The sequence below is a fragment of the Apodemus sylvaticus genome, chromosome 4 (genome assembly GCF_947179515.1).
Source record: "Apodemus sylvaticus chromosome 4, mApoSyl1.1, whole genome shotgun sequence".
Taxonomy (NCBI): Eukaryota; Metazoa; Chordata; class Mammalia; order Rodentia; family Muridae; genus Apodemus; species Apodemus sylvaticus.
The window spans coordinates 27,707,492-27,730,423 of record NC_067475.1 but is presented as its reverse complement, the minus strand read 5'-3'; the positions used below and the strand labels follow the sequence as shown (position 1 = coordinate 27,730,423).

The following is a 22,932-nucleotide window of genomic DNA, read 5'->3' as shown; positions in this document are numbered from 1 at the left end:
AACATTGACAGAGGTGAATGCTTAAGTGTGATCTCTAAGAAGCCTCTGCATCGTCAAAAGGACTCACTTTTCAACCTGAGCTCAAGTGACAGATTCAATTTGATATCTGAGTTGTATGAAAACCAAAACTAATCTGTCTCCACTCAGAAAACAAGCCTTCTGTGTGTTTGCCATTCCTTCTTCTATACAGGAATTAGCATGGAAAATGGAGCCTGTGGGGAGGACCATAACAAACTTAAAAGAGGCCAAATTGATAGGAATAGAATCCCTGCTCTGTTTTGTACACTGCTGCAAGAGGCAACTAAACCATCAATCTATATTTCACTAGGACCCTTAAAAGTACACTTACCTTATCGATTCTTAAATACAAATTCATAATATGCATAGAAGTATTTATATACATATATGTATATAAGTATACACACACACATATATATATATACATATATAAGCATACATATCTTACTTGAAAAATTGGTTGGACTTGAAAGAAAATTCATTCTGATGAAGATTCTTTCTAAAGCTATTATACAGCAGTTTCCTCCCAGTTGACACATTTCTCCCCCTGAGAGAGGAAGAAACTCTATGAGACTCAGCACATAAACAAAAGGTCACATGTCTAGAAGAAGAGAAAAATTCCTAATGGCCCATGCTCCACGTATACAAAGGAATAAATACCTGCCTAGAGAGGCAACTGGTCAGCTGCAGAGAAGTTGTAACTGTGAGGAGAGAGTCCCTGATCGGGTGGACTGCTTCCAGGATGTCGAGGAAGCTCCAGGCTTGCAGCCAGCTTTTGTGAGTCTTCATCAATATTAGCGTGGGCTTTTCATGATGTACCTGATTTTTAAGGCACCCCTGCTATGGTAAGGAACTCCTCTCAAGTACTCCTGTCAGAAACCTAAAAAAATACATTGGTTCATGTGTGTGTGTGTGTGTTTGTGTGTGTGTGTGTGTGTGTGTGTGTGTGTGTGTGTGTGTGTGGTATCTTCCCATGAAAAGTCTACCACCTAACAGCTGTCTTGCCAGAAAAATTACTTATTTCCAAAGTACAATTGCAGAACAGACACAGGACAGATATTCTCCCTCTAAAGGGGAAAACTCAGGAAAAGATCAGGGATGGGTCCCAGAAAGCTTAGCATTTTAAAATATTTATTATATACATCAAGACCCCACTTTTCATAAATAAATTCCACATTCGTTTTTCTGACTAACAGAATAATAGACTTGAAAATGCAAATGACAAGGTTCACCTTCTCAGAGTTTTGAAGGTTAGAAAGTTTAAGAGCTATTCCACCACGTTTGAGTGATTGACCAAGGCACTGTAGATCAGTGTTCTCTGGGCTGGTGGTGACAAGGCAGCCCTGTTAACCGCTCGGCTGCCTTCCTTCCATTGTCTTGAAGGGAAACACATGCATGCCTTCCATGGTGTGATCTCATCTTTGTCTCCAAATCTAAGCTGACAGATTCTCTGTTGGTAAAAACTTTTTCCTATTTCTGCCATCCACTGAGATACTGCTTTAGGTCCTGTGTTGTCTCCTGTAGCCACATCAGCAAATGATGATATGGCCATGTGTCTATGTTCTCTCCAGAAAGCCCTTCCACAGTTTTTGTTATATAGACAGACCGGCAATGGTTTATCGTTATCTATGTCCTGTTTTGTCAGAAAGAGTAGCAGTACCTAGGCCGGGCCTTTGAACTGGTCAGAATTCCCTTCTATTAGTGTCCATGTTCCTCACCCACAGGCTTTGCTTTCCACAGATGTTAGAACATTATCTGGCTATATAGTTTCCAGCTCATAAGAATTGTCTCTCCTCCATTGTCCAATAAGACTGTTTGCATTTTATCCCAGAATTCACAAGACACAGATGAAATACTTGTGTGAATATTCTATCCATCATTATACATGTACATCTCTGCAACTGTAAAAGCCTTCCCTAGTGTCCTATTCCATTTATGAGCCCTCACTAAAGTTGCCATTCATACTTACTGTTTTATCAATGGTCTCTCAAATAAAATTCAGACTCTTGATTACATAGCTGAATTCTTTTTGCCCAACATCAATAGCCTGGTTCTGAAGCCTCCGCACATTTTAAAATATTTATTACACCAGCATCCCACTTTCCATGAACAAATTCCACATTTATTTTTTTCTGGGGCAATATAATACCAGACTGAAAGATGTAAATAACAAGGGTCACCTTGTCACGACTCGGAAGGTCAGGCATGCACACAAGAGCAGCACAGGGTGCTTTCTTCTGAAGCTGACCTACCTGCAGGCAGCTGGGTGAAAGTCTCCCCTCATGCCTTCATGTCCTGCCCCATGGATGGTCTGTGTCAAATCATTTCTTCTCAGAAAAAAATAAAACCACAAGTTGTATTTGAGACCTATCATCATGCTTTGTATCCAAATCCCATCCGCAAACAGCGTCTATCGTAATAAGATCACATTTAATGACGTGATATTTATATTTCAGGATATAGCATCAATCACACAGGCTAGGAAGAACTTCTGTACGTTATCTGTAACTTACTGTCATAAGTCCATGACATTAATCCCTCTTTCCTTTGTTTTCATGTATTTTTACAGTGCCACACATCTCCTTACTATAGATACATCTTTTCAGTTATTTTAATTCATGTTATTACTAAAATCTTATAACTGTCCTAAAGGCTATGTTTTCAGTGAGAAGATAAACATGGCATTAAAATGAATAGTGTCTAATAAAGTGTAGAAAATAAGTTGCAAGTACATTATGTATATACAAATGTCTCATCTGACACATGAGCAGAGATGCTGTCTTCATTCATGTGGGCTTCATATAACTTCTTAGAGGCAATATTCAAAACTAGTTGGATTTGGAATGGAGTCTTATTTGCTTGATGACCTTAATATCACTACCATAATATGCTCACAATATAGCTATAGCCTCACCTTTTCTGAACTCACTGATATGCAGAATTTTTTTCTAACTTGGAATGCAAATTTTAAGCACTGTTTCTGAAACTGAAGTGCCAAAACCTAACTTAAATAACTGGAGGAATAGGATTTTCAATTTAGATGTTTTTTCTCTGTTGTTACTTTTGTAGTTCAAATAAGAAAGGTCTATATTTTTCAAAGCATTGTTCAATTGAAGTTTCTAACGAAGAGATCAAATAAAGGAAGGGACAGGCTGTGGTCCTCTGATTAGTTTTGAAAAGTATGTGCTCTGTAGAGATGCAATTCTAAAATCTACTGTTTAGATATTCAGAAAGAAATATTATTGTACTGGGAAAATGTGGCTATAGGGGAAATTGCTAATAGACAGCAATGTTTTAATTTTCTAGACTGACTCTTTGTGACCTAAGTCACAAAATCACCCATCCTGCTGTAATCTAATGTGAGACATAAGCACAGCTGCAGGCATTGTCGCCTGACCTGTACAAGACACAGAAATCTAACCTTTCATTTTCCCTTTGTTAGAGGTAGAGAAAACTGGGTACTTATCTCACTGGCACATAATCTGTGTTCTGATTATGCATGTGTGGTTAAACAGTATTTTTAACTATTAAGAGCAGGCAGGCACTGGGCAGGAAAGATGGATCAGCTGGTAAAAGCCCTTGCCACCAAGCCTAAGGACATGAGTTGGATCCCTTATTCCCACATGGTCGAAGGAGAGAACCAGCTCTCAAAGATGCCCTCTGACTTCCATGCATGCCATGGCACACATGTGCCCACACACATACAAACACACAAAAATAAACAATAGATACTTAGATAGATGATAGATAGTTAGTTAGATAGATAGATAGATAGATAGATAGATGATAGGTTATATAAATATAGATAAATGATAGATAAACATACATAGATGATAGATATTACATACATACACACACATAGATGATACACAGATAGATAAATAGATAGGTACATACATACATACATACATAGATACATAGATACATAGATAAATACATAGATACATAGATACGTGGATAGATACATAGATACATAGATACATAGATAAATACATAGATACATAGATAGATACTTAGATACATAGATAGATACATAGATACATAGATAGATACATAGATAAATAGATACATAGATAGATACATAGATACATAGATAAATACATAGATACATAGATACATAGATACATACATAGATACATAGACAGATACATAGATACGTAGATAGATACATAGATTAAATACATAGACACATAGATACATAGATACATAGATACATAGATAAATACATAGATACATAGATACATAGATACATACATAGATACATAGACAGATACATAGATACGTAGATAGATACATAGATTAAATACATAGACACATAGATACATAGATACATAGATACATAGATACATAGATAAATACATAGATAGTTACATAGATACATAGATAGATACATAGATACATAGATACATAGATAAATACATAGAATCATACATAGATACATAGATACATGGATAAATACATAGATACATAGATAAATAGATACATAGATACATACATAGATACATAGATAAATACATATATAGATAGATACATAGATACATAGATACATAGATTTATATATGTATTTACATAGATAAATACATAGATACATAGATACATAGATAGATACATAGATACATAGATACATAGATAGATACATAGATACATAGATGATACATAGATATGTGCATACATGATACATAGGTAGATTACATATATATATATATATATATATATATATATATATATATATATATATATATATATGTATATATATATATATAATTAAAGTAAATAAGTAAAAACAAGTATCAAGGCCATTTTAAGATCTATGTCACTTTTCTATGCATCTTTCCTGTTGGCCCCTAAAATCCTGAGCTAATGACAAGGAATGGTAAACCACGCACACTGCCATGGAAAATCCCACTGCCTCAGAAGCAATACTCCCTTTTTAATGTCAAAAAATACCCAGCATCGAGCAGCCTCTCAATCTAGTTGCATCAAAATTTGTTAAGCGGTGATGAAAGAGTTGAATATCTCCATCCCACACTCTAATGTAACCTAAAATTCGCAGGAAGTTTAGGGTCTTACCTGCTTATTGTCCTTTCTGGTTAGTTTGGTGGCCTGTCAGTGCCCCAGCCAGCCCTGTAACAACTGCTCTCAGTGTCCACATTTGTCATTATTCAAATGTTGTGCTTCAAAAAGGACTTTTTCCTTCTTTTAAGTTTACAGAATATTTTTAAGTATTTTTTGTTTGGTTTTGGGTTTTGGGTTTTTTTTTTTTTTTTTGAGATGATAACATAATTACACCATGTCCCCTATCCCTTTTCATCCTCCAAACCCTCTCATACAATCCTCCTTGCTTTCTTTAAAATTGATGGACTCTTTCCTCTAACTTTTGTTACATACATGTATTTATATGAACATACATAAATATTTCTAAATACATAAATACAATCTCCTTAGTCTGTACTTCTTACTATTTTATGAGGAAGACAATTTATACATTTGTAATATTTTATTCACCAAAATAATTTCTCCCTTCCAAAAAAACCTACTTTTGAATTTATATAAAAACAAGATCGTGGGTGAGATGGCTTGTCATACGAGTGCTTACCTCTATGCCTGACTGCTGAATTCCATCATGGAAACCAAGGAGTGGAAAGAGAAAACTAACCCCAACAAGTTGTCCTCTGACCTCCACGTGCATACACACACACATACACACACACACACAAAAGAAAAAGATGTATATGCTTTATAAATAAATGCTAAAACAATACACACATGTACCTAGAGTCGTCAAAGTTCAGAAGCTTCAAGATTTTATAAGCTGAGGTGACTGTCTTTTATAGAAATAAAGATGGTAAAATATAAAATTATTTCACTTAAGAACCTTTCACTTAAGGTTTTTTTGGGTTTTCCTAAGATCCACTTCTTATCCACTTCAAATATACTTCTAAAGAGGCCTGAATGACTATGTGTAGATTTTATCAGCTCCTACCCCTTATACTATGCATGTGAACTGGAAATTATTTCAAACCTCTGTTCCCCCTCCACAGACAATAGAGTTGTACTCCCCAAAGAGTATAATTTTATATTTATTGAATATTCATTCTTTCTCTCTATTTACTTAAGTCTATTTCCCATAAAGAAGGAACAACAGTAAATAATTATATATGTATATACATACATATATATATATATGTATATATAAAATAAAACAACTCAAAACTTAATGAATAAGTGACACCCATCACTCATTACTGTATATAACCTTGGACACCATTTACCTACCAGTGTGCCTTACATTTCCTTTCATTCTCTTATTTTTAAAGTCTTAAGAACTCACTATGCATAACTGCCATCTATGTATCTAGAATGTATCTGTAAAGGAGCAAAATATCAATAAAGAACAAGCATAATAAGATGAAAATAGACACATACTAATTGGTTCTGATTGTGCTAGAAAGACAGCAGGTCACCTTACTTAATGAGAGTCTTGAAAAAGATTGATATCTGTGCAAAGGCTTCAGGGATATGAGTGCATTAGCCATGGAAATATCTAGAAGCAGAGTATTTGGTTGGCAGAGCATCAAGAGGAATGGTGCAGGGTAGAAGCTCACATCATTTGTTCAAGGAATAGTGGGATGTTCTTATACCCAACTTCATTCAGTCCAGTATCCCATCAGCGTGCAGCTAGGTCTTGCATTTAGCTGATTATTCCAATATCAAGTCCATGTTCATAAATATTTTCATTTTATTGACAAATGTTCATATCACCACATAACTGTGCATTTTACAAGGCTCTTAAATTCTTATTGTTGTCATTATGCTCTAAGCAGCAAGGTAATGCACTTGCCCTCCATCATTATATTTCCCAGGATATTTTTCTGAATTCAATAAATGGAACAAATGTTTCCAGGCTGAATTAAAAAACAAAGTTGTAAAAGTTTTACTATGAAGACCTAACATTATCCCACAAATGACAGCAGTTAAATCTTTCAGTCTTTAGTTTCCTTATGAACAACAGAGAGACCATAACCTGTTGAAATGTATAATGCTGAATTAATTAATTAATTAATTAATTAATTAGTTAATTAATGTGTGGTCCTTATTTGAGTTCTATAAACACATGAGTAAGAAACATGAGACTAACTGCAGAAATTTGATCTCAAGATAAATGAAATTTAAGGAATAATGACAAAAAGTCAAATGGCTTCACATGGTTGAGCCATTGACAGCATTCTTTGAGCTATTGACCTGGATTTTCTGCTCTAATGGTCAATTTCCCACCAGGTCAGTACCGTAGTTTTTAGGCCCTAAGGGAAATGTTAACTTCCACATTGATCCATTTCAGGCTTTGTCTATTTCTAGAATAATGTCTCTCATGTGTCTTAACCTTGCCAATTCACATCTAAATTCACAACTCACAGTCAAACGGCAAGTGGAGTTCATACATAATGTATTTTTCTACGTCAAAAATGTCTCATGGTCCACACATCAGGATCTACCTTTGAGTTATGTTAATCTCACTGTGGGTAAGCCTCAAACTTGTTTTGTTGGATATATCACATTCTAAACTTATTTCTAAATTCCCAAGGAAGCACAGAGAGATTTATGTTGTCTGAGTAATGAGAAATATTAGAGAGATAATCATACCCATGATATACACAGTGCAAGGTACTTTTCTAGCTCATAAACACATAGACGAGATCTTACTTCATTTATAGAGACATAAAACATTCTGGATTCATTTCCTTCCATCCAGCTGTTGCTCATCATGCCTGCATTCTTCGTCTGCTTATTTAGCTCCAAGTCCATTAGAGACTCATCTTCTGTTGGGTTCTCTCTGCCTTTCACCAATCAGAAGGCAGGAGGAGGAGAGTTAGAAGCTGGCATTATCATAGAACTTTTCCTTGGGAGACACAACAGAAACTTCTGTTGACTGCAGATAGAGAATCAAAGACAGACCAGAGTAATGATTACACTGAAGTCCAACTTGTGGACCAGTGTAATCATTATAGGAGCATGGATAAAATATTACTTACAAAAGAGACAAGTTGGGGCTGGAGAGATGGCTCAGCAGGTAAGAGCACTGACTGCTCTTCTGGAGGTCCTGAGTTCAAATCCCAGCAACTATGTGGTAGCTCACAACCATCTGTAATGAGATCAGATGCCCTCTTCTGGGGTGTCTGGAGACAGCTACAGTGTACTTACATATAATAATAATTAAGAGACAAGTCAAAGGAAGCTACATTACTAAAAGGCTCACCCCAAAAGAGTGGGTGATGCCTCGCCCATGAACGCTGTATCCCTAGAGCTCTCTGTGTGACTTGCAGGCATTCAGTGTCAGAGTGATTGTTGAGTGCTTCTATAGCTTGGGAAGGAGGCTTATGAACCTTATAATGTTCCTGTTCACTAGATGTGTGAAGTTTGTTTACTACCTGAGTCCTCCAGAATCATGCCCCACCCCCACCCCACCTCCACTCCCTGGAGGCCATGTTTTAACTTGGAATTTTTCAGGCCTCGAGAAGCCTCTCACATCAAGACAGAATACTTCAACTAGGAGGAAATTGCTATGCAACTTTTTATTCCTTCCTCTAGCTCTTACATGCTTTCTGCTCTCCCTTCTGTGATGTTCCCTGAGCCTTGGAGGTGTGTTGTAGATCGCTGCCTACCATCTTAAGCAGCAAGTGCGCCTTACTAGCGATAGAACTCATGGTCCTTTGCATGAACAACCTCATCACAGGCCAAGCCTAGGCTCACTGAATGTTTTTCATTCTTTCTCCAGCTATATGGTATCTGTTTGCATTTATATTATTACAAGTAGCAATTCTTTTTTTAGTATTTATTTGTTATTTTATTTATTTACTTTATTTTATTATTTTACTTATAAGAAACTAAATATTTTATTTGTAATAAACAAATAACTATCCAGCACTATTTGTTTATTTATAAAATTTCATTTGTTTGTTTATTTATATATTTCAAATGTTATCCCCATTCCTAGTTTCCCCTCTGCAAACCCTCTATCCCAGTCCATTCCCCCTGTTTCTATGAGGGTGCTCCCCAACCCACCCACCCACCCATTCCCACTTCACTACCTAGCATTACCCTACCCTGAGGCATCAAGACTTTACAGGACCAAGCCAACTTTATCACTGATGCCAGACAAGGCCATCCTCTTCTACATATGCAGCTGGAGCCTTGGGTCCTGTCATGTGTACTCTTTGGTTGGTGCTTAAGTCCCTGGGAGCTCTGAGGGTTCTGGTTGATTGACATTGCTGATCTTCCTATGGGGCTGCAAACTTCAGCTCCTTCAGTCCTTCCCCTAACTCCTCCATTGGGTTCTTCATGGTCAGTCCAATGGTTGGCTGTGAGCATCTGCATCTGTATTGATAAGGCTGTGGCAGAGCCTCTCAGGGGACAACTATACCAGGCTCCTTTCAGCAAGTACTTCTTGGCATCTGCAATAGTGACTGGGTTTGGTGGCTTCATATGGGATGAATCCCCAGGTGGGCCAGTCTCTGTATGGCCTTTCCTTCAGTCTCTGCTCCACTCTTTAAACCTGTATTTCCTTTAGACAGGAACAATTCTGGGTTAAAATTTTTGAGAACCCATTCTTGTGTAATATTTTTATTCATGATATCTGTATTCCAGACATCTAGAGGAATGGATGCCATCCTTTCAAACATTTCATCTGACTAAGCCATTGGATCAATTATTTGAGGATGTTCAGTATCTTAAAATGCCACTGACCCCAACATAGCCTGTGTGGCATTAATTACATGGTTTGCAAACACCACACCATATTGCTATAAATATGGATGCTACCTTTGTAGCATTTGATTATGAATCTCCCCAGAAAAAAGCTTTGCCAACCCTTAATTAGACAAGCTGTCTGTTCTGTGACAGAGGTGGAGCCAGAGAAAGATTCTCTGTGACACTTTAAGTACTGCACACTGAGATTCTGTCCCCATCTCTGACCAAGACCAAAACCACTTATTTAGGATGCTGCTCCTAGCTACAGTCTTCCCAGATTCTGGAGTTTTTTAACACAAAGGGACAGAGGAGTCACAGATGTTTAACTTCTCCTACAAAGATCTTAACGTGTTCAAAAGTATCTTGTGCCTTTCTGTCTCATTCTATATGCAATCCCTTTTTATAAAGTCATATAGAGTATAGGCAACTTGGGCAAAATATGGTATGAATGTGCCCATATCCAAGGATCTCCAGGAATACTTATTGCTGTTTTATATTTAGAATCATGGAGTGGGAGTCATGCAGAGTGCTCCTAGGGCATGACTTTCAGGCAGCTAGCAGGTCAGATCTCTTCTCCAGCAACTGTTTACTATTTCTATAACGTTAGGGAGGAACCCCCAAGAGCTTTCAATTTCCAACTTTCTAGGTTATATGAGTTGTTTACTTTTTGAGTCCCACGAGCCTCCCACTCCACTTCCTGGAGGAAATACTTTTGCTTAGAGTTTCCTAAGCCCTAAGGGGACTTCCTTCAGGATGAAATGTTTCAACTCCCAGGAAATTCCTACACAATCACATCCTACTCAAATGGAATCTTACAGGATATTAAGCTTCAAAATTATAGAAAAAAAGAAACTTAGAATCCTAGAAGATTCGATTTGAGATTATGTGGGAAGAACAGGGATTCTCCTTCCTCTGAAAGCAACATCCATCTCTACCGTCTAGTAAAAGATGCTAGCAAACCAATCATATAATCAATCACTTATGTATAAACCGAAAGTTAATAAAATTTCCTTAAGTTATTATATTAATTATCACTAATCAGAGAAAGTGTCTCTAATGTATAGAATCAAAATAATACACAGTTGTCTAGTAAACATAATAATAACACAATTTAAATAGTCTATAGATCTGAGAAGACTGTGACAAATAATGAAAAACCAGCCCATCCCTGTTAGAATAATATGCCTCCATAATGACTGAGTTTACCTAAATATATTTTCACTATTACACATTGCAGACTATCACAGCCTAACCAAGCTCCTGCCTCACTCTCCATGGGTTTTTGTAAACAGCTTCTCAAGATCAATTTGTGTGTGCACATGGTTCAGAAAATTTGAACAGGCTATTATTGTGCATTCTAGGCAAAAACTGTAGTACTGAACTACATTCCTAGCCTTATTCTAGATCAATGAAAATATACTCTTATATTTGTGTTAATATCACTTACTATTAGGTAGAGACGGAGTTGTGGTATAACATACATTTTGACATTTAGTTTATATAAGTATGTATGTATGGATACTAAGAGAGTATACATTAGTCTTTACTACTTACAGTGCTTCAGTTATTTATTAAGTTGCTGTAATTTTATACATTCAGCCATATTACTTAAAAATAACTTATAGAGAGATATTAAACCATTCTAATGCCTTTTTAACTTTCTCAGAGTAATTTTATCCTTTCTTTCCAGGTTGTAAAAATGATGATTATTGTGGTGGTGACGTTTGCCATCTGCTGGTTGCCCTACCACGTGTACTTCATTCTCACGGCCATCTACCAACAGTTAAACAGGTGGAAATACATCCAGCAGGTCTACCTGGCCAGCTTCTGGCTGGCAATGAGCTCAACCATGTACAACCCCATCATCTACTGCTGTTTGAACAAAAGGTAAAAGCAATACAATACTGCTGGGGCATGGGTCTCTTAGCACTTCCACCTTCCCTGGAAGAATAGGGAAAGAGTGTAAGAACTCAGAAACACAAAGCTTGAGGGCTTTTCTTTTTTTATTGGAGCTTTTCTTTATTTACATTTCAAATGTTATCCCCTCTCCAGGTCTCCTCCTGGTCTCCACCTATCCGATCCCCCTCCCCCTACCTCTATGAGAGTGCTCCCATATCCACCCACCCACTCCTGCCTTCTCACCCTGGCATTCCCCTACACTGGGGCATCAAATTCCCTCAGGCCCAAGTGCTGCTCCTCCCACTAATGTCCAACAGCCCATCCTCTGTCACATATGGGGACGAAGCCATGGGTCCCTCCCTCTTTGGTTGGTGGTCTAGTTCCCAGGAGCTCCCAGGGAGTCTGGCCAGCTGACACTATTGCCTCCCCAATGGGGCTGCAAACCCCCTCAGCTCCTTCAGTCTCTTCTCCAACTCCTCTATCAGGGACCCTGTGCTTAGTCCAATGGTTGCCTGTGAACATCTACCTCTGTATTTGTCAGGCTCTTACTTCACTAAATGCCCCATGTTAAAAAAAACCCAGGTACTCAAAAATGTCACTAGAACAGTGGGTCTATCTGTGACCCTTTCATATAGTTCCTCAGGTTGTGGTGATTTCTAACCATACAATTATTTTGTTGCTACTTCACAACTGTATTTCTGCTACTGTTAGGAATTGTAATGTAAATGTCTGTGTTTCCTAATGGTCTTAGGTGATCCCTGTGAAGGGTTGTTTGACCCACCTCACCCCCAAAGGGGTCTAATTTCACAGGTTGAGAAGAAGCACACACTACAGGTTTCTTTAGGTGGGTTTTACATGGGCCAATTTTTTTCCTTAAAACCTTCAGAAAAACCTATCTATCACATTCCCAAGGATGAGATTTCATCAATGCTATTAAACTTTTTTTTTCTATGAGAGGGAGAAATAATGGGATACGTGATGGAGATTCTGTGAAGAAAGCTCTCTCATCAATAGCCTTCAAAGAGCATGTTGCTGGCAGAGCAAGGAATCACTGACCTTCCCACATTGCCTTGCAGGGTGATGGGGAGGGTGTAGCTAGAGAGATCAAGTAAAGGATTTTTCAAAGATTTTTTTCTAACTAACACCATTCGTGCCACAAGTGGTGGTATATGCTTATTATCTCTCTGGAAACGAAGACAGAAGGATTGTGAATTTGCATTGAGCCATGGCTACATAGCAAGGCCCTGTCCAAAAAAAAAAAAAGATAAGACCACTTATAATCAAATTTAATACTGTAACAAAGGTTATCTCTGGTCTCCATATCTAAAAAATATAAAAGTTCTATAACCAAACCTACTCTGTTAGTATATTGAACACATAGAAGAGTAAGGTTAAATTTTACTAGATAGTCTCTTCAATAAACCAAGGGATTTGCACACCAATAGAAATGGTTCTTTATGTAGATGTAAGGAACTGCACAGTCTAACTTCTCAACTTGGGAAGACACCAAGAGACCTGTGCCTTAAGTTCGTTAAGTGCTTAATGTACTCTTTTTAAATTAATTGTATAAGCCATATCTCAATTTAAGCCACTGTGTAATTAATCTGCTTTGAATCAACTGCATTTAATAGCATACAGTGACAAGTATTTCAAACATTTATATATGATTAAATAAAACCATTATGGTTAACAATTTTAACATTAAACAAGACTGATTTGTAAATGTGCAATTATTTGCAATAAAGTATTTTTGGAACAGAGCATGGCATTTTTTTAATGCCTTAACTTGGCAGCCTCCTGTGATTGGGTGTGTAAATGTATAAGATCACTGCCAATAAGCCTTTGCCTCATTGATAAACCCAGGGCATGCTTTTTTCAATTTGATGATTATTTCCCTAAGGATGGGAAATGATACTTCTAGAATAAGAACTCACAGGGCTGATGCTGTTCTATAAACACACGCCTATATAAAAAGTCAAATTTAGATCTGTGGAGTGTAGCGTGGGTACCCTGTATTTTTTGGCTTATGGAAGAGTTGGGAGAAGGATTGAGGGCCCCGATGTGGATAGGAACTCCACAGGAAGACTGACAAGAGTCAACTAACCTGGACCCTTGGGACTATCATAGATTGAACTACCAGCCAAAGATTGAGCATAGGCTGGACCTAGGGCCGCCCCCACCACCACCACCCGCCCCCTAAGTAGCACCTATGTAGCAGTTGTGTGGTTTGGTCTTCATGTGGTTCCCTAACAATTGGAAGGAGGTTGAGGATATCCCAAAAGCTGTTGCCTGTCTGGGCATTATGTTCTTCTAGATGGGCTGTTGCCTTGTCTGGTCTCAGTGGGAAAGGATATGCCTAGCCCCGCAGGGTTGATGTGCCAGGGTGGAGGGACCCCTGGGAGTGCCAGGGGGGACGGAGGGGGTAGGTGGGGGAGGGGTGGCTCTGCCCTCTCAGAGTAGAAAGGGAGGGGGATGGAGAAGGGATATGAGAGGGGGTGACAGGGTCAGGGACAGTGATCTGGATATAAAGTGGATTTTTTTAAAAAGTCAAATTTAAAGCCAGGGTTAAATCATTATTAATGTCTGTGTGATCTGGGCAGCTAAAGGAAATGCCCACCTGAAACTACCTTTTTCTCTCCTGCTTCTCAGATTTCGGGCAGGCTTCAAGAGAGCTTTTCGATGGTGTCCTTTCATCCAGGTCTCCAGCTACGATGAGCTGGAGCTCAAGACCACCAGGTTTCATCCCACACGGCAGAGCAGCCTGTACACCGTGAGCAGGATGGAATCAGTGACCGTGCTGTTTGACCCCAGTGATGGGGACCCGGCCAAGTCCAGCCGCAAGAAGAGGGCGGTGCCCAGAGACCCCAATGCCAATGGCTGCTCCCACAGAGATTCCAAATCTGCCTCCACCACATCAAGTTTCATAAGCTCACCCTATACCTCTGTGGATGAATATTCCTAAATCCATGTCCCCAGATGAAGGCCACGATGAGGCCAGCCCAGGTCCCTCATTCTCCTAACCATGCCAGACCCTGTTCTAGGAACTTTGGGAAAGCAGAAGGGCAGTTCTTAGGTAGGGATGCTTAATCGAGAAAAGTGGAATATAAATGTAACAAAAACTACCAATATATCATCCAGCACAAAGAAAACTGAATCTTCAGTTTATTCCTTAAGAATCTAAATGGTCATATGCAACCAGTGTGCAAAGTGTGAATCTGAAAAATGTCCTGGGCATCCAATGTCTATAATTTAACCATGGAAATGTGTCTTTGTGACAGCAGAACAGCAGAGAGGTTTTCCAAGAGATTAAGGAAACTCTAAAATGCAATACCGAGCAAAGGGAAACATGACCTACATAAAACAGAAGTTCTGTGTGGCTGTGAACTGGAAAGGGCAAATGACTGACTTCCCCACACAAGTAATAGAAAAATCAGCCTTGAAGAGTAGGAAGACATGGTAGGAAGAAGGCTTTGCTCAAAAACATTCATTTCATAAATGAAAATTTTGAGAAATTCCCTCCAGAACATTTAGCAGAAAAGGAGAGATAGTCAAATATTTGCCCAAACATAGCATGTCTTTCTCCTGATTATTTTTCCCAAGGAATTAATTTCATTCATTTTGGCCACTGAGTGTTTTGAGTGCTAAACTAAGTTGCAGTCAAATTTTAGGCCTTAAACGACAAAGGAAATTCTTACCATCGTCTTTATCTTATTGCTCATGATTTTTTTTTAAGTTACGTAGATTGTAAAACACTAAAGATATCTTCTAATCCAGAAGGAGAGACTCACATTTGCCTCTGTAACTCACTTGCTTGATTTGGGTAACAAGGTAATGGTACTTAGAAGTTATCAAGCCAGACCACTAGCGTCTCCAAGTCCTGGAGCCAGCTGTTTCCCATTGCCATCCAAAAACAAAAAAATGGCAGAATCATAAACTTTATCGGTCATGTCATGCCAACCTTCTCTTCCTTCTTCACTGGGGGGGGGGGGAATAAAACAAAGGCCTTTGGGGGAGTATCGCAATATATTTCAAGCGGAAGCTGAGCTACCGAAGGACAAATTGAAAATATTAATGTATGTACTGATAAATCAGAGAAGACATAGACTCCTAAGTAGCTGGCCAGAATAGGAAGATTCATGACACCCTGGGGACATAAGCTAAAGGTGAAGGAGAGGACAGCACACATGCTTTCAGGCACAAAACTCTGATTGTCTGTATATAGATAAGGAAATGTCCCTCCAGAAGAAAATGAGTTGGTGATACTCATGCATGTGTGTGTGTGTGTGTGTGTGTGTGTGTGTGTGTGTGTAGCTCCTCCTAAAACTTGTCTGACTTATCTAATGTAAATTAGTATTTCTGGCCGTCTCCTTTCTTACCCCTATAACTGCTTCCCTTAATTGATCTATGTTCGGAATACATTGTGATATGACTTCCTTTCCAGTTAGGGGAATTTGCCACACGTAGGCATATTTCAGAGGCCCAGAACAAAATAAGAAGCATCTGGAAAATGTAGAATGTCTTCCAGACTATATTCTTTATAAGTCATCTTTCCTTACATTACTACAACTGTTGATTCTGTCCACAAAATCACAAGCCTTCTGGGAACGAGGTTTGTCCTACAAACTTGTCTTTTCCAACATTCAAGCAGGTTTTAGAAAGTGTCTAAAATAATCACCTCTAATACTTTTCCTCTTTGTATGCTCTATCAATATAAGCACTAAATATGTTTCTGAAGAGTACGGCAGAGGCAATTACCTGATAGTAAATCATGGTGGATTGTGACAGCATTTGTCAAGTACTTCTTTCTCATTTGCAGCCCAAACCACAAATACCCGATTGTTACACAATTTCAACTCTCTAAAGTAACAAATTATATATGTTTGAGTTTATCTTAATAACTCCAATAAACAAGCAGACAACCAGATGTAATATGAGTGTGCAGATAAACACTATCAAAAATGAATGCAACTGCTTCAAGGATTGAATTCAAAATTGAAACCCGAAGGGCAGAAGGTTTCAACAGATTTGCCACAAAAACCACCCGGGGATGTCTGTGAAGCATTGTGTGCATGTTTCCCTTTAGCAATTGTATTAAGTACCTCATTGTCTGAATATAGTGTCATAAAATGTTTATTCTTAAAATATGCAAGTGCTTATCAAATGTAAAGTCATCATGCAAACCTGCTATGTGTCATGTCTCTTCTTAAATTTACGGGTCTATAGGGCTAGTGTAATTAAGGTTAGAAGCATGGGAGCATAGTCAGCCTAAGTATTCTCAGCCAGGGAATGTGAAGCTGGCCTTCAAATTCAGAGTAGTCATCCACGCCCAATTGCATTTGAAGAATGTGACTCCTGGCTCTCATATTAGGCAAGTTCGGGAGATTTTTCTAAGACCTGTCCAGGGCGGCTCTTGCCATAATCAGTTGCTTTTACTTTTGTTTGGATTTCTCCACACATCTGCTGTGGCTCTGTTCAGTCAGTCCCCTTCTGCTGGCACTCGTGCTGCTGTGACCCACACACTCACTTCTGAGGGCCTTAGGAGGCTAACTGACATCATTTCCTCACCGCTCCTGGTGAAACGGGGACTGGGATGTCGCAGGCAGACATTTTTAATCTCAGAAGTTTCAACAATAAGAAACTTTTTTAAAATGGATAGAAAAGATATAAGCCCTTCTCGTTGAATTTCAACACTGGATTGCAGAATGAAGCACACGGAAGTTGGTTTCAGGGTGCTGACTTTTAAGAAGACCATGTTTGCATATTTGACAGAGTTTGTATGACTTTGCCTCCAAAAATTCAAGCTACCCTCTAATATTAAAGTTCAGATGGAATCTTTTTCACTGTTTACAGACACAGACTCAGAGTCCTAGACAGACAGATGAAATATCTTGGGCTTTTATATTTAAGTATCAGGGGAAAAAATAGAATACTTTGAGGGAAATGTAGAAAAAATAAAATAACTGATGAGTATTTTGTTTCTCTTTTGAAAAAGAAAATGAGAATCAAAAAATAAGCATCCTGATTTGTTATTTTACATTTAGAGGAAGCAACAAACCTACTTACTATAGAATCCAACCTAGCATAACTGTCAGAGCTTCCTTGAGCTGCTGCATTTATTATTCCACCCCCCAATGGTAGGGCACCGACATTTCTAACCCAGCAGCCGGCTCACATTCTCTTTGGTGTCTGAAAGTCTCTCAGAAACAGGCATCTGACCAACTTCAAAGTGCTCCCGTCCTTACATCCTATGCCAAATGCCAGAAGGCTTGACATCAAACCCAAGAAACACCAAATAAATGCGAAAACAGTACTGGCCAGCTCACAATTTTTGTGACTGCATAAATTCCTCAGAAAACTACTCCTTGTGGTCTGACCAATTAAAAATGGCAACAATGTAACAACTAACTGTAATGGCTGGCTTCCTCTGTCTTTAGCCAAGTGCCAAAAGTTAAGGAAATCAAGACTGGAGTAAATTCCCTTTAGGACAAACAAGAATTGAGACAATATCCATTAGGGATAAGTAAGGCCATTGATTGTCTGAGATATATATAATCTGTGTTTATAAGACATCCATACATATACACCTTGTAAATAGTGAGCAAAGTATTTTTCAAGTTGTAATAATTATGCTGACTATATTTAATAAGTACATACTCTTTGCATATGTGGTAGTAGATTGAAAAATTAATGTTTTCATTTAAATGTATTAAAGTAATAGAAAAATTACTAAATCCCAAAGATCTTCCTTTGTGGCTACTAAAACATCTTATTAATCAGTTCTAAGCATACCCAATCAGCTGTCGAACTATATTGTATTTTCTTGCTTGCCTTTCCTCTTGATATGGTTTTCCTGCCGGGTAGTGGTGGTGCACGCCTTTAATCCCAGCACTTGGGAGGCAGAGGCAGGCAGATTTCTGAGTTCGAGGCCAGCGTGGTCTATAGAGTGAGTTTCAGGACAGCCAGGGCTATACAGAGAAACCCTGTCTCAAAAAAAACCAAAAAATAAAAAAATATAAAAATAAAAAAAGAAAGAATGAAAAAGAAAAGAAAAAGAAAAAATAATGGTTTTCCTAAGTTCCTTTGATTAAGGAAAGAAAAGGTATTTAGGAGAAGTACAGTTACCAAAACACAGAAGATCACTCTTTAGACAGAGCAGGAGGGTAGAACACTGTGTCTCAGAATAGTGGCCCGGAATATTTCCCAACTGAGAGACTAGATTAAACCCAGTCCTGCTAACAGCTCTCTAGCATGTAGAGGAAACCATTATCTGTTCTGAGCCCCACTTAACTTATCAATAAAAATAGAAAATAATAATATACTCATTGTACTGATAAGAGAATTATTCATTGATATGTGAGCAGGACAGAGCTAAACAAAAGTTTAAATCATCTCATCTTGCACATGCAGGGAGACAGGGAAGCTTCATAATCTGTGTCATTGTTTTCTGTGCTAAGATATTTCAGGGCCTTTCAGTTCCTGCACTAGAATGGTTTCCAGAGCTTTTGTAAGGTCCCATGCACTGTGTATGACTGTTGCTAGATTTTGTTCTTGTATCCTAGCCCTGGGACGGGAAAGTTGTACAAACAAAGAGTTAGCAATAGCCAATTAACAAAGGAGCAAGTATCTTGAAAAATATGACTCTAACTTCTCTCTTCAGAAAGCGAGAAAGAAATTATTAATTATGATAATATTTGGGTTCCGGAATATGTCAAACTTCATATGATAATAGCTGAATAATGAAGATAGAGAGTTCTCTAGAGATTACTCAGAAGTTTCACTGACTCCCTTCATGTGTCCATCATGATTCCATGAGTAGTGCCCGATGACACTTTCATGTCAGGGAGAGCGGCGGCTTACACTGCCCGTTCCATTTTAGAGGTTGCAAGGACGCCTTTCCTCATCTAGTCTTTTATCCTCAGTTGGATACAAACCTCATTCCCAACCGTCTCAGTATGAAGAGTGTAGAAGATAGCAAGACTTCACCTATCCTAAACATCTAAAAAGATGGGGGTTGGCATGAGGTGGGGCATCTCTAGGACATGCCAGAGAACCAGGATGCGGGGGTTTCTAAGAAGTCTATGGGGATGACTTGGCTGGAACTCCTAGTAGTGAGGATATAGAACCTGAAGTTGCCACCTTCTACAGCAAGCCAGGACCCCCAGTGGATGGATAAGGAAACCAACCCACCCATAAAATTTTTGACCTAAAATTTGTCCTATCTACAAGAAATATAGGAACAAAGATGGAGCAGAAACTGAGAGAATGGCCAACCAATGACTGGCCAACTTGAGACCCACGCCATGGGCAAGCACCAATGCCTGACACTATCAATGATATTCTGTTACACTTGCAGACAGGAATCTAGCAATCTAGCATAAAACTGTCTTCTGAGAGGCTCCACCCAGAAGCTGACTGAAACAGATTGCAGGGACCCACTGCCAAACATTAGGTGGTGCTCGAGGACTCTTATGGAAGAGCTGGGGGAAGGACTGAGGGACCCAGAGGAGATAGGAAGTCCAGAGGAAGACTAACAGAATCAACTAACCTGGACCCTTGGGCTCTCAGAGTCTGAACCACCAACCCAAGAACACAGACTGGCCCAAGGCCCCCAGTTTGTATGTAGCATATGTGCAGCTTGGTCTTCATGTGGGCTTCAGATAGGCAACGGATTTAGGAATAGCCCCAACAACTGGCACAGGGACTGTTCCAAAATCTGTGGCCTACCTTTGGGTCCCTTTCCCCCTAATTGGGCTACCTTGTCTGGCCTCAGTGAGAGAAGATGCACCTAACCCAGCAGAGACTTGATGCACCAGGGTGGGGAAATACTCAGGGGGCCCCATCCTCTCAAGGAGAAGGGGAGAGGTAGGAGGGGAGGGACTGTGTGAAGGAAGACTGGGAAAGGGCAGTGATCAGGATGTAAAATGAATATATAAATGAAAAAATAAATACCAATATACATTAAAATATAGATGAATCTCAAAGCCACAGGTGTATGTAAAACACACAAATCTCAGAGAAACAGTAGGTTTAAGTAATTCTGTGAAAAACACCTTCAAATCCTCAAAACGGTTGATTGAATAGACTATAACAAAATGTAGAAGGATAAATTCTCCTCTTCACAAATAAAAGTGACCCATAAAACTAATCAGTCCATCCCTTATTATGAGCATAGCCCTAGAATTAGACATACAAATTTCCTTCAGAAACTCCTGGTCCACAGATAGAATTTATCCCAGATATAGAAGCACATTATACTTTCAACATACATCAAAAATAATCCTCTGGGAACTGGAGAGTTGGCTCAGATCATTGGCAGTCCTTGCAGAGGACCTGAGTTTGGCTGCCAATACTGATATTGGGCAGATCATAGCAACCTGTGGTTCCAGCTACATAGAAAACAGTGCCTTCTTCTGACCTCCATGAGTACCCAGACTTAGTGGAATATACACACCAAAACACAACTGATAATAATAATAATAATAATAATAATAATAATAATAATAATAATTGTAGTGTATTATTAAAATACACTAAGTGTTTTCATTTGTAAGTAGATACTAGCTCTGATAATCTTAACCTAGTGAAATTTAATAAAACATACTAGTAACCCTCAGTATTAGAACAGGCCTGGGGCTACGCAGTCACTGGCCATACCCAAGTCACATCCCAAGGTCTTACTGTAATTATACTTCCACTGCAACTATGAGTCAAAATCACTATTGTTTGAAAAACTTTTATCCCCCGGACCCAAGTCTTCTGCTAGAACTACTGTTGTTCCCATGCCTGGGACCTGGCTCTTGATCTACTGCTACAGCAGCACTACTGGCACACATTGCCCTGAGTTGCTGCTGTTTTGCTTCATGAGCCTTCAAAGCCCAAGCCCATTCTATAAATCTGGTACAGCTAAGCTAATGTGTTTGTTCCTTGACCCAAGAGTTTCTACTTGTAAAATGAAAGGCAGGATCTGCCTCATACAGTGAAAAATCCCCAAATGCAGAAGGTTGGATATTCAACAAGAATAACCATAATATAACATAATATAACATAGTATAATATAATGTAATATAATATAATAATATACATCTGGAAAAAAGCAAATTGCATTTGAGTTAAGTGGGTGCCTTCAACTGTCAGAATCCCAACTTCTAATTTTCTTTTTATTCATCCATGTTAAACCTAGATATTTTCCTTTTATTACTACACAAATAACAAAATATTAAACAATATTCTGAGGTGTGCATATCCTGTTCAAACTGAACTCTTGGAAAACACGTGCAGCTTTTCAAGGTTATTTTACCCTGACTTGCAGACATGAAAAACAATTGTTACAGGTTTTAAAGGTTAAAATTGGCTGTTGATAGGCAGCCGATATCACAATTAGGGATAATTAGCATGATTACTTCTAAATAGAATGTCGCTTTCACAAAGGCACTGTGTAAATTAAAAGGTGACTGTTGTGGCCCTGACACCTCTCATGGGCAATGATCAACAACCCAGTCTCCTCTTAAAGAGCTTAGACCTGCTCGATCTGAGAGTTCAGGACATGTTACAGAGCTTCTTGGACCATATGTTTTATCATACTACAATATTCTTACCTTATAGCAAGATAATCAGTACATTCTAGATACATCACAAAAGCCACAAATGATCCTTGTTTATGAATAAAAATATATTAGAATATTATTCTACTTATTACGGCATCTTGGCTAATCTACAGGGTGCATACTTATATGAAAGATTGCATTGTACCTCATAAACACTTATTATTTTTCAAATAAAACTAATCTTTTCAAAATTCTACTTCTTACCAAAAAAAGAATGTCAATCAGATTAAGTTCCTTTCCCATCACCATCCAAATAACTGAGAATAAACTTTTGAAGGGCTACCCTAAGATTCTGAAAGAGCAAATGTATATTTCAATGGATTCAAATTGGGGTTTGTATAATTTCTCCAGGCTAAGAATAGTTCTACAATGAGCTTCAACTCTACTCCCCAAAATGAAAGTGGCTTCAAACAAGATGGCCTTTATGTGGGAGGGTATCTTTATATGTAAGTGTAGTGCATTTATATGTAAGTGTAGAGATGCGTTGTAAGGTGCATAACTGAAAGAATTGATTTCAGAATGTAAACTAGTAGCATCAAATTTGGAGCATACAGTATTCCACTAAAAATCTGAAATAAAGAAGAAACCAAATGGAAAATCCCAGTGGTATTGAGGCCAGCAAAGACTCTATAGCTTTAAAGAATAAAATAGAAAAGCAAAAAAAAAA

General features: G+C 38.4%; 1 protein-coding gene across 1 annotated transcript in view; it reads left to right on the top strand.

Moving 5' to 3' along the window:
- Tacr3 (tachykinin receptor 3) overlaps nt 1-14,623 on the top strand; it is a 102,172-nt gene extending 87,549 nt beyond the window's left edge. The window contains exons 4-5 of the mRNA XM_052178493.1: nt 11,453-11,649; nt 14,311-14,623. Coding sequence (XP_052034453.1) covers nt 11,453-11,649; nt 14,311-14,623 — 510 coding nt within the window. The remainder of the gene's footprint in view (nt 1-11,452; nt 11,650-14,310) is intronic.
- The last annotated feature ends 8,309 nt before the right edge of the window (nt 14,624-22,932 follow it).